General features: G+C 46.3%; 1 protein-coding gene across 2 annotated transcripts; it reads left to right on the top strand.

The window, feature by feature from the left end:
* On the top strand, positions 1-11,209 carry ppp1r12c (protein phosphatase 1, regulatory subunit 12C). 2 transcript variants are annotated; one of them, XM_076145524.1, is made up of 20 exons: positions 1-338; positions 1,836-2,010; positions 2,111-2,241; positions 2,820-2,938; positions 3,355-3,514; positions 3,829-3,973; positions 4,185-4,259; positions 4,349-4,428; positions 4,936-5,048; positions 5,147-5,217; positions 6,000-6,130; positions 6,288-6,375; positions 6,556-6,667; positions 7,670-7,791; positions 8,371-8,417; positions 8,553-8,592; positions 9,097-9,201; positions 9,306-9,356; positions 9,590-9,673; positions 9,992-11,209. In XM_076145524.1, exons 1-20 carry the CDS (start codon positions 139-141, stop codon positions 10,076-10,078), a joined length of 2,136 nt encoding a protein of 711 aa, XP_076001639.1. In that variant the 5' UTR covers positions 1-138; the 3' UTR covers positions 10,079-11,209. The 2 variants fall into 2 exon arrangements, with proteins under 2 accessions (XP_076001639.1, XP_076001640.1); XM_076145525.1 differs by having other exon boundaries at positions 2-338; positions 9,623-9,673.
* The last annotated feature ends 215 nt before the right edge of the window (positions 11,210-11,424 follow it).

Genomic DNA, 11,424 nt, shown 5'->3' with positions numbered 1-11,424 from the left:
GACACCCACGCGCACAAGACGAGGCATAGCAAACAGCAAACCAACCAACCAGGAAGTGAAAGTATACACATGGAGGGTGTGTCTCCTCCTTCTAGTGTGTGTTTTATTTTTAACATCTCGGTCCTCCTTGGATAAAGAATGGGGGACTCGGCGAAAACCAAGCGGCGGGAACAGCTAAACCGCTGGGCCGGCTCCTGCACCGACAAAGCGTCGGCCGTGCCCCGGCGGAGGTGGCGGGCCGATGCCGAGGACGTTGCAGGGGATCCGGAGGCCGATAGCAGCGAGCAGCAGCCGAGGGAGCAGCAGCAGTCAACGGGCACAGAGCAGCAGGGGAGACGGTAATCAATCTTTGTTTCACTGCAACGGAGACCGACTAGCAAAGCTTAGCTTTATCATAGCAGATATGCGGAGGAAGAGGAGGAGGAGGAGGAGGAATGTTTGCGCGGGGGTGGATACGATACAGGGGCTGTACAGAATAAGGGAAACACTTAATAATACACTACATGATAATTATCAGTTAATGATGCGTTTAAACCCCAGCAAGCGATAAGGCTGTCCGAGGTTTTACCCGGAGGCTAGAGTGTTAAATAAATACGCCATTAGCTCAGTGTCGGTGTGTGTGTGTGTGTGTGTGTGTGTGTGTGTGTGTGTGTGGCCACTGGCACAATGCAGCTTTCCTCTGTTGTTATGTGGCTATATGCAGAGGAGGGAAGTCATTGAGTACATTTATTCAAGTATTCTGCTGCAGTATAAGTACTTAACCTGAATTTTTGTAGAGAAGTGAAGCAATCAGCCGTCTGTCGCTCAAGGCAATTCATTATGTGATGGAATTCTGTCGTCGTCCGGATAAACCTGACATCCCCACGGTGTTTCAGCTTAATTTGGATATTATATCATGAATTCAGACTATTGACCCTACTGTAGAGAAGTGTGTGTTACTCATGAACTGATCTGAAATCGTGAAAGTGCCCCTAATTAGTATTCTGCTCAATATTGATGAGAGGTGAAATGTAGACTATAGTCTGTACGGACTACTCTTCACAACGATTTGAGTACTATTTGAATGTTCTCTATTTCAATCTACTCAGTCAGTATGTTTACATGTACTTAAAAATGATAATTATACCGTGATTGAGGCAGTAAATCAGCCTTTTGTAACATCATGTATACTAATGTGCTGTATGTTGAATTTGGCACACGTGTACTCTGATAAACAGAACCATATTATGCTATTATAAATCATTTAGCCTGACTAATGCAGGGTAAACATTTTAATTAGAGTACGCTGCCTCTTTGTGTATTCCTTTGTCTTAATTGGAAGACTTTTCCCCTTTAATCACAGTAAGGACAAATACTATTATAGTATTGAGGGCTTGTAAATGAACCAACAACGCCAAATCCGAACTGAAAGCTTGTGCATATTGCTGTGTACCGCTGCGTATAAAGGAGAAGTATTTCTTGTAGACAGGGTGAATTGACCTTTATTATGACTTTTGTTACGACAGTCCATCAGCCCGAGGCACAACACTGTCATTTCTACATTAAAGTTACATGAAGAAACTTGATATGAGCCAAACACAACTGTATAACCACACAGTCACAGCAGACACAACTCAACCGTCCTTTATAATCTCTTTAAAATGCTTACTTAAATATTTGCGTTCTGGCATATTCACTTCTGTGTACGCCGCATTGTTACATGTTTTATTGTATCCTTTTGTAAATTGTGCTGCCATTTTGGTGGCAACTCTCACAACACAACAGCACCCACGTTTCATTAACTAGAGAGCTGTTATGGAGTCTTAAGAACGGTCCCTGTCCCTCTTTGTCTCTAGGAAACGGGTGAGGTTTGACCGGGCTGCAGAGTTCTTGGCGGCCTGTGCCACCGGGGACACGGGTGAGGCCCAGGTCATGCTGAGGGAGGTCAAACAGACCAGACGGAGCAGTGATGAGCATATAGCAGAGATCATCAACTGTTCCAACGCCGACGGGATCACGGCTCTTCACCAGGTAACACACACACAGAGGGAGAGACCTGATTGCCGATCGCTTTATCATTCTAAAGGTTCCGTCACTCACAGCGGCGTTGTGGTGTTTTCCTTCCGCACAGGCCTGCATAGACGGCAGCGCGGAGATGGTTTCCTTCCTGCTGGAGCACGGTGCCAACGTGAACCAGGTGGACAGTGAGGGATGGACGCCGCTGCATGTTGCTGCCTCCTGCGGCCATCCTGACATCGCAGAGTGTGTAGCATGAGTCTCTACAGTTTAGACAATACGGCCGCTGTGTCACAGTCTTTGCCGCTGTGGCGTTGTCACAGCGTGGTCGCCACAGCGTTGCTGCCTTCAACAATACTAACTTTGTTGTCGCGTTTAGCAAAACAAAAAGTCTATTACAGCATGAGTAGGCAGGGCAGGCACACACACACACATGCATGCAGCTAAAAAGAGTTCTTGTTGTATTTCTCCTTCCTTGTTTGTGGGTTGTGCCTTTTTGGTTTCAGTGATAATGTAGATAATGCTTTACGATAACGTCTCCTGCACTGAGCCTCCATTGTCCGTGTGTAGACTTCAGTGTCACTGGAGTTAAGGGGTTCTCAATCTGTCCGTCTTTGCTGTGTGTGTGTGTGTGTGTGTGTGTGTGTGTGTGTGTGTGTGTGTGTGTGTGTGTGTGTGTGTGTGTGTGTGTGTGTGTGTGTGTGTGTGTGTGTGTGTGTGTGTGTGTGTGTGTGTGTGTGTGTGTGTGTGTGTGTGTGTGTGTGTGTGTGTGTGTGTGTGTGTGTGTGTGTGTGTGTGTGTGTGTGTGTGTGTGTGTGTGTTAGGTTCCTTATACAGGAGGGAGCGTCTCTCTCTGCCGTCAACTGCGACGGCGATGTTCCACTGGACATCGCTCTGGATGAGACCACAGAGTCCGTTCTTCAGGCGTACACAATAAGACTGGGTGTGTGTGAGCCTCCTGTGTCTGTATGAACGATGGAGACATGAAGTGTGCATGTCTCACAGTCAAAGCTGAGGATTAATAACATAATCAGGGTTTCTTTTTAAATCAATTCAGATCAAAATTGTATGGAAAAAATGAATGTAACAATCCGAGTGGAAAATTCATTACATAAGTATGATTTGTTTCACATTTTGTCTTCAATTTTGTCTTTACTTTGTGTGAGTTTAAGCATGTTATGTGCTGTTCTCACTGAGGGGAACAACTTATGGGGACATGGGACTTAAAATCCACATCATATGTTCTCTTTAAAAGAAAAGAAAAGTGTGTTTTTATTCTCAGACTGAGAGCAGTGTGTCTCTCTGCTACTACAGCTCGTCATACAGTGTGTGTGCTTGACTCGGTGTGTTTGTGCTTAGGTGTGGACGTGGAGGCGGCCAAGCGACTGGAAGAGGAGCTGATAATGAAAGACGCCCGGACGTGGCTGACTGAGGGCCCCCCTTCAGACGTACAGAACCCCAGGACGGGGGCCACGCCGCTGCATGTGGCCGCCGCCAAAGGCTACATGGAGGCCATCAAGTATGTGGAACTGAATACGAATTAAGCCTTCTCTTTTTCTGTGTGTTTGAAAGGGAGAGTGTGTAGGTTTGGACAGTAACTCCCTCCCCTCAGTTGTTTGTTATTCCTTCTATCGGTGCTTTTCCACATCAGAAACTGTAAAGGTTGAACGAGGCTGTTAAAAAGATTGGATCAAGGCCTAGGCTACGATGTAAACACAAATACATTGAAGATTAGTTCAGTACCTGAGTCGGTTCCTGACTATTGACAGCTTTGTACACCTGTGCGATATTACCCGTGCTACTCCCGCTCACCTTTTCCCTCGCGTGGCTCAGGCTGCTGTGCCAGTGTGGGCTGGACGTGTCGGCTGTGGACTTTGACGGTTGGACGCCTCTCCACGCTGCGGCGCACTGGGGGCAAGGCGAGGCCTGTCGGATCCTGGCTGAACAGCTGTGCAACATGGAGGCCCGCAGCAATGGGGTGAGGCTGAGGAAATGAGGAATTCCTCTCTTTCTGTGTTCATCTTCTTGTTTGATTTACAGCGACACACTCATGTACGCTTCATGGCATTTCAACTGGATTCTACAGGGAAACTTCACTTTGCAATTTTGAATGCTCACCATTCTTCTGTCCTGCTGCTGTTGTTGTTATTATTATTATTATCATCATTCTATTCATCTGACCTTTACAGGGCCAGACACCGTTTGACGTGGCTGATGAAAGTGTGGAGGAGCTGCTGGAGGATTTATCACAGAAACAAGCCAATGTGAGGTTTCATTCATGGATTGTCTTTTTGTCTGATTAAGCGTTGAAATGCTCTCGGTGACTTTACGGTGCTGTGTGTTTCCGTTTCAGTGGCGTAACGAACAGTCTATACTGGACCGACAAAACCAACAAGGCTCCACCGCTGCGAACGCACCAAACAAACGGCGGAGGTGAGGGACAAACTGTGATGCATCCTGGGAATAAATCTCACTCCTCTCATTCACAGCCACATGCAGGGATTGATACTAGTGACATGGTTGGACCGGTAGAACTACATTTAGCCTGGTCTTAAAATAACTGAACTCCCGGAGGGAAATACAGATCCCAGGACCAAAGGAAGCCTTAAATCAAACCTTAAGGGTGGCAGGTTAATGATGATTATCTTTACAAATACAAGCCAATGAAATTTAGTTAGCATCCTACCAGAATTGCAAAAATGTACTATATTATATACAGGAGATATACGAGTAATCATTTAAATATGTAAAATAGTTCAAAGGCGACGGAACAGATTCAGTTTATGGACTCAAAGCCAATCCAGTGTTCAATTTGCTGATAAAAGCCTTTTCTAATGTAACATGTAGATCAATAGCACTTCTAAAGTGAATAAGATGAGTCATTGTTGTATCTCTGTCAGTATTAATGTCCCAGTTGTGTGTGTGTGTGTGTGTGTCTAGGACCTCAGTGTGCAGGATGAGCAGTAAAGACAAGATGAATGTGCAGGACCAGTCTAAAGAGAAAGGCGTCTCTGGAGGCCTGGAGCTGAGTGAGGACAGAGACAGCAGCCCTGGTAAACTCTCTCTTAAAGACGTTGCCCCGGGTTACATCTCCTGCCCATATTGATATATTGTGCAAATGTTGTGTGTGCTTCTCTTTTTTTTGTCTCAGAAAGCCCCAATGTGTCCAGTCCAGACAGTGAGAGTGTGACCACGTCTTCAGTCAGCCCTGCTGCTGACAAGGTGAAACTCAGGGAGTGCTTCTTAAAGCCCGTGTTCACTTCTGTTCAACATACAACATACTTACTGATTTATTAGATTTCGGTCCTTTTACTTCATATCCACACCAGTGAAGCAGAAAGAAAGTGTGTGTGTGTGTGTGTGTGTGTGGCGATGAAGGAACCCTGGTGTGTGTGTGTCTGTCTATCTATCTATCAATTGTTGTTGTTGTTGTTGTTTCCATAGGGATTGTGTTATAGAGATGCAGTCTAAAGTTGTGTGTGTGTGTGTGTGTGTGTGTGTGTGTGTGTGTGTGTGTGTGTGTGTGTGTGTGTGTGTGTGTGTGTGTGTGTGTGTGTGTGTGTGTGTGTGTGTGTGTGTGTGTGTGTGTGTGTGTGTGTGTGTGTGTGTGTGTGTGTGTGGCGATGAAGGAACCCTTGTCTGGGTGTGTGTGTGTGTGGCTGACGATGAAGGAACCCTGGTGTGTGTGTGTGTGTGTGTGTGTGTAGCACAAGCAACATAAGAGTCGATCTAGCACCTCAATTCGGTTTTTTCAATATTAAACAAAGCCTGAATGTTTTGTGGTGCAGCAGTGAGGCCTCCTGAAGGGGAAGTACTCATATTTACTGTAGGGCCCAATACTTCTCGTAAGTATTTCACATCATTGTAATTGTTTATTTGAGATGATGGGCAACACACCCTCTAGACCGCACACACACACACACACCCATACACACCACATCCCAATCGCTTGTGAGGCTCGGCGTTCTGGTAATACGTTGTTGTTGTTTTTAAACGTGACTCAGACACCAGAGGAGAAAGAGGAAGAGGAGAAGGATCAGGACAGAGCGAGTCGCACTGCCAGGGTCCAGCCAACGCCTCAGATCAGAGACACCTCGGCTGAGAGTCCCAACACCCCCAGCACCGACAGACGCAAGTAAGACTGAACACACCACGTCTTCACCAACACCACTACAGTCGTGACGATACTATACTCAGTGTTTATCCCAGGGGGAGGAAGGATGTAGATGTATTCCTGTAAAGCCTTTTTGTTCATGCATGCGTGTGTTTTCTGGTTGCCTTTGTCTCGCCAGGTTCCAGGCTCCAGTCAGAGACGAAGAGTCCGAGTCTCAGAGGAAAGCTCGATCTCGGCTCATGCGACAGTCTCGACGCTCCACACAGGTAACGTTCACCGGGGGAGCTCTGTACCTGAAGGCATCTTGAGTCGTTCAGTTTGTGTGTTGAGATCTGTGTCGGACAATTTCCCTGTAGGAGCGCTGTAATGATTCAAGAGGGCCGTCAAAAGCTCTGTTACCCAGAAGGCCGAGCGTCTGTGAGTCTGTTTTTGTTTTGCGTTGACAGGGAGTAACTCTGACCGACCTGAAAGAGGCGGAGAAGAGCGCCAAAGCCACCGAGCCGCCTCGCAACATCCAACCTGTCAGCCCCATCGTCACCATCACCCCCGCTGAGAGAGGTGAGTGAGACGCACAGACGCACTGCGGCCGAGACAACACGCAGAGTAAAACACACACACACACGGATGTAATGGGTAGGATTCCATTCAGGACACACGAGTCATTGCTCAATCGGCTCACGGGAGGAAGAAGGAGGGGAAACACCCAGAATGCACATGCTGAGTGTAAGCAAATCCATGTATATGCTTGAATACATCTCCATACATTTGCATCATTTATGTCCGTCTGTCTCCACGAGTACACAAATGTTTTGATTCAGACGGGCTCACATTAACGCACACATGTCACGTTTAAGTCGTCCACCTTCAGTCGTCTCTCGGCCCTGGAACCAGTAGAGACTCTCTGGCCCTGCAGCTTTGGCACCTCTGCTGGTGGCTTCAGCAAACGCGCCTCACGTCCGCTCGCTGTCAGTGGAAGTTCCAATAAGAATACACGAGGCACTGAGCTGATCGAGGGTGGGGTTGAGGTTTTCTCACATCCGTCCTAAGGGCTACTGTGGTCGATGGTGAAGCATTGGCGGTAGTTTGACGGGCTGGGGTGGAAACTGAACACTCCTTCTGTGGGTTTAAATCCCCCTTATCTCTCTTCCTCTTGTGTTGTCACAAGAGAGAAAGGTCCTGTCTGTCTTTCTCACGGTGCCACCTCACAGCTTCCTCAACAAATTGAAATTGTCACATTCATTTTCTCACAATGAGGAAGCGTGAAGTTCCCCCTCAGATCAAAGTGTTGAGTTATCATCCACCTGTTATCTTGCTAATTACACGTGATCAGCTACACAGGACTGCATTTCCTGTGACCACACACTTGTGAAAAGAATTAAAAATAGTTTGTTATAATAATAATTTGCGACCTCTTTAGAATCAAAGGTTTGTCTGTTTGTCAGTGAGAGAGGTCATCAGGGTCAAATCTCATTACTGAGCAACGCGGGGGTCTTATCTGCTAGACTACTCGGCCTTGGTGGAGGCGTGATGTTGTTTTCTGTCCACCTCAATGCGTTCCAGACACAGACCCGGTGAAGCAGCAGCAGCAGCAGGAGGATGGGGAGGGGGAGAAGTCTCTGGGAGTGAAGAGGAGAGGGAGGAAGGAGAGACGCTCCACTGGCATCGTTCAGCTCGGTGGGGAGGTAAGAAACACAAACGCACAACACAACACAAAGCTCACTGCAGGTCAGCTCAGGGGAGGGGCTCGTTTGAAACACTGTCTGTAACGTCACTACTTATGATGGAAGTGAAACAATCAACAATCGACAATTTGTGAATCGTGGCACAGATGTGGAATTGATACTAAACCGTTACACGTCTAGTCTGTCTGTCTGCCTGTCTGTCTGTCTGTCCTGTGCCTGGCCGGACAGAAGGAGTGGATGGATCCCATTTATCTGGGAGTGGATGTTAGCAGCACACAGCAGCCTCCCCGTTTAAATGTAAACTCTGGACACGGTTTGGGTTTTACACAAATGTCCAATATGCAAACTCTTTGTCATGAATAAACCAAAGTGTCACGGTGAAGGCAAGCGAACACGCAGGAGCCTCTCACATCATCATCACGGCAAATTGAGCAGACTAGAGTAGCGTAATGGCTGAAAAGAGATCAAGCAGCAACCGGGCGGCACCACGGCTAACTGAGTGATGGAAGATCTTTCAATCTCTATTGTTTAGATAGTTTAATATTTGTTTTGATGGAATGGCCTTTGTTTATATTTCAGAATGAAGACGAGGACGCTGAACTGGACGATACAAACAGCAATCCACAGTGAGTCTCTCCATCTCTGTGACGTTTATGTTACACAGAACAGCTTTCACAGAGTCCTGGCTCTGTGAATTGACACATTTGGAGGATTGATACAGTGTATATGTGATACAACGTGTGTGTGTGTTGTGTCTGCAGTGAGAGTAAGCTGGGAGACTCCTCGGGCGACTACAGAACGGTAGGTTTCCAGTGAAAACATTCCCGAAAAACAGGTTTGAGTGAAGAAGGACCGTCACAAACACACACACACACACACACACACACACACACACACACACAGAGAGAAAGGAACGATGCTGAGCAGAAATCCCCCCCCCCCCACAGGCTGCGGCGCCTCCACCAGCTCACCCCTCTGCTTCCAGAAACATCCCCTAAAAAACCTCCTCTGTTCTCTCACCATCACTGATTTGTTAGAGTACAGCTAACTGCAGTCACAATGTTCAGACACGTGTGACATTGATAACACCCGCATATCTGCTGACAAGTTCAAAACATCAAGAGAAGCGAGCTAAGTGTGTTCCTCTCCACTTTACCTACAGCAGATGGTACGACCCATCTTACTTCAAGCAGCCAGGCTCAATCCCAAACATCCAACAGTGCAGGGTCAAAAACACTCATTTCATCGTTTCACATGATTCCTCTAAATGTCTGTGGTGTGTGTGTTTGTTTGTGTGCCCTCTAGCTGTACTTTAAGGTGCTGCAGGACAACCTCTCCCTTAAAGACAAGCTACAGGAGATGGAGCTGCTGCTCAGCCAGAACAAAGTGGAGCTGGAGAGGCTGAGACAGGTCGGGCAGGTTTGCTGTTGTCTGGTGGTCTGACCTTTGACCCTTTGTCTTACTTCTGAGGCCTGTGTGAATACATATATATTTTGTGTGTGTGTGTGTGTCAGACTCAGGAGGGCAGCACGGACAGACCGGCTCTGCTGGAGCTCGAGAGATTTGTAAGTCTGCTTCATATTATCTGTGTCTGCAGGAACAAAGCTGCACTGGAGACAAACTCATTTATTGTTTATTTTTATTCTGTTCTGGCTTGCAAAAAGTCTCCATATTTGTGTTTGTTTGCACGGTTGGGTTAAAATATTACTCGGCTGTAGTTCTGTTTAGAGAAATCAACCCTGTGATGTCGTGTGTGATAGAGGCATGCACGTCCTTGTTGATTTTGGTTCTGCTGTAGGTTCAGTCGGCCTGTGCTCTTCTTCCTTTACAGGAGAGGTTGGCCCTACAGAGGAAAGCAGTGGAACTGGAGGATGAACTCAAGGTAGAAATGTTGATTTGAACACTTTGAGTCCTATCAGTGTCCAGAGGTCCTGAACCGAGCGGTGGGCTTCGGTTTTGATTGTTTCAGAAAGGAGACTGGAAGTGGATCCATGTATTCTTTTAAGCATTTTAAAGCATTGCAGATGTTCCAAACCCCTAAATGAAAGTAAGGAAAGAAAGGAAATCTGCTGTAAATCACCCATATTCTGACCTTAAAGTGAATGTAAAGGATGTAAATAGAAAACCAAGTGACGAGTAACGGTACAAAGTAGATGGCTCTCTAAGCGTAATCATATCCTTTGGTGTAATGTTTATTTAGGTCTTGGGCGACCTGCGATCAGACAACCAGAGGCTGAAGGACGAGAACGCTGCTCTCATCCGAGTCATCAGCAAACTCTCCAGATGAACCTCAACACGCGCACACGGAGATGAAAAAAAAAAAAGTATTAAAGGTGTGGGATTCTTCTTCCTCTGCCAAATTCAGACAACACACACCAGGATGAGAGGTGGCAGCCTCTAGCGCCCTCTGTCTGCGATTTAGAACCTACAGCACATCACACAGTAACTGGAACAACATGGACTTCAGGGTTTACCCGCTTGTGTCTGGGCCTTTTATGTTTCGGCAAATCTACTGTATAACAAGTTGACATGCACCTCCTGTGGACTGGCTGGGAACTGCAGGATGCTCCTCTTCAAATTCACTTTTATAATAGGTTTTTATTGTTGTATTTTTTTAAAAACTGGAATATTTTAAGTGCTTTTGCCTCCCGCAATACTTTGTACTGAGAGACTTAAAGCCATGCACAGCTCAACGTGACGCTGTAGAGGCCTTCGTTAGACCTCCGAACGGGGAAAAATAAAAATGTCAGTCAGACGCAGCGGGGTGTACGAGAATAGCAAAAAGAAAGAAAAACATACATGTGCCAAAACACAGCCCCGGTTTTTTGCATGTCCCTTGGGAAAAGTAGAAGCGGCCAGTGTTGTTTCTCTCAGGACGAGTCTGAGTCGATGCTTTTTGTCTTAGCTGAGGGCTGTAAAGTTGGACCAAACTTTAACCGCATGTTCATTTCCCTCTCTGCTGCCCTGAATGTATATTTAATGTATATATTTATGTACAGGAGCATCTGTCCTGACACACTGATGATGATGCGATAATGACACTCACCCTGGCTGAAAAAGGCGCGGCTAGTCTTCATTAAAAATCAGGAAGAAAAGGCTTTGTTACAGACGCGTCGGACATTTCAGGATGCATGTTCATTCCTTAGTACTGTAAAGTGATGAGTACTTTCAAAGTGAGTAGTACTTTCAATTTGCCATTTTGACTGGATGTTATTTGACGGCATCAACCACTAAATGAGTGCTGCCCCTGTGACAGACGCTTTGTTCTGCAGGTAGGTGTTATTTGGCTGTTTAGTCCAGTTGCATGCCAAAAGGTGTTTAAATGCTGTGCCTTTCTAAAACATTTGTAATTAATATTTCTATTTTGCTTTGGTGAAAGTACTCTGTCAAAAATGAAATACAGTGTGGGCATAAGTGATTTACGTCTCTGTTGTTTCTGTGATGCTGAAGGCTTCATGGTTGAAGCTATAACTCAATTCACTTTCATCTGTCAATGAGGTTATGATGGATTTATTTTTGGCTCCATGTCCATAGCCAGAGGTGGCTGGTCTCTGTTAAAGACTAGAACAAAGTCAAAGGGTCTTTCTCCCACATGTCTGACATCTTCTTGCATCATACTGCGACCACTCAGAC

This window comes from Genypterus blacodes, unplaced genomic scaffold, assembly GCF_046128005.1.
Source record: "Genypterus blacodes isolate CSIRO-AG114 ecotype Tasmania unplaced genomic scaffold, CSIRO-AGI_Gbla_v1 ptg000030l_1, whole genome shotgun sequence".
Taxonomy (NCBI): Eukaryota; Metazoa; Chordata; class Actinopteri; order Ophidiiformes; family Ophidiidae; genus Genypterus; species Genypterus blacodes.
The sequence above is the reverse complement of the archived record's forward strand: the minus strand, read 5'-3'. Positions and strand labels throughout refer to the sequence as shown.

Coding starts and splice junctions, on each gene's coding strand:
- ppp1r12c (XM_076145524.1), top strand. CDS start 139: ATGGGGGACTCGGCGAAAACCAAGCGGCGGGAACAGCTAAACCGCTGG. Junction 3,515..3,828: donor GGCTACATGGAGGCCATCAA/GTATGTGGAACT, acceptor CGCGTGGCTCAG/GCTGCTGTGCCAGTGTGGGC. Junction 5,049..5,146: donor GGACAGAGACAGCAGCCCTG/GTAAACTCTCTC, acceptor TTTTTGTCTCAG/AAAGCCCCAATGTGTCCAGT.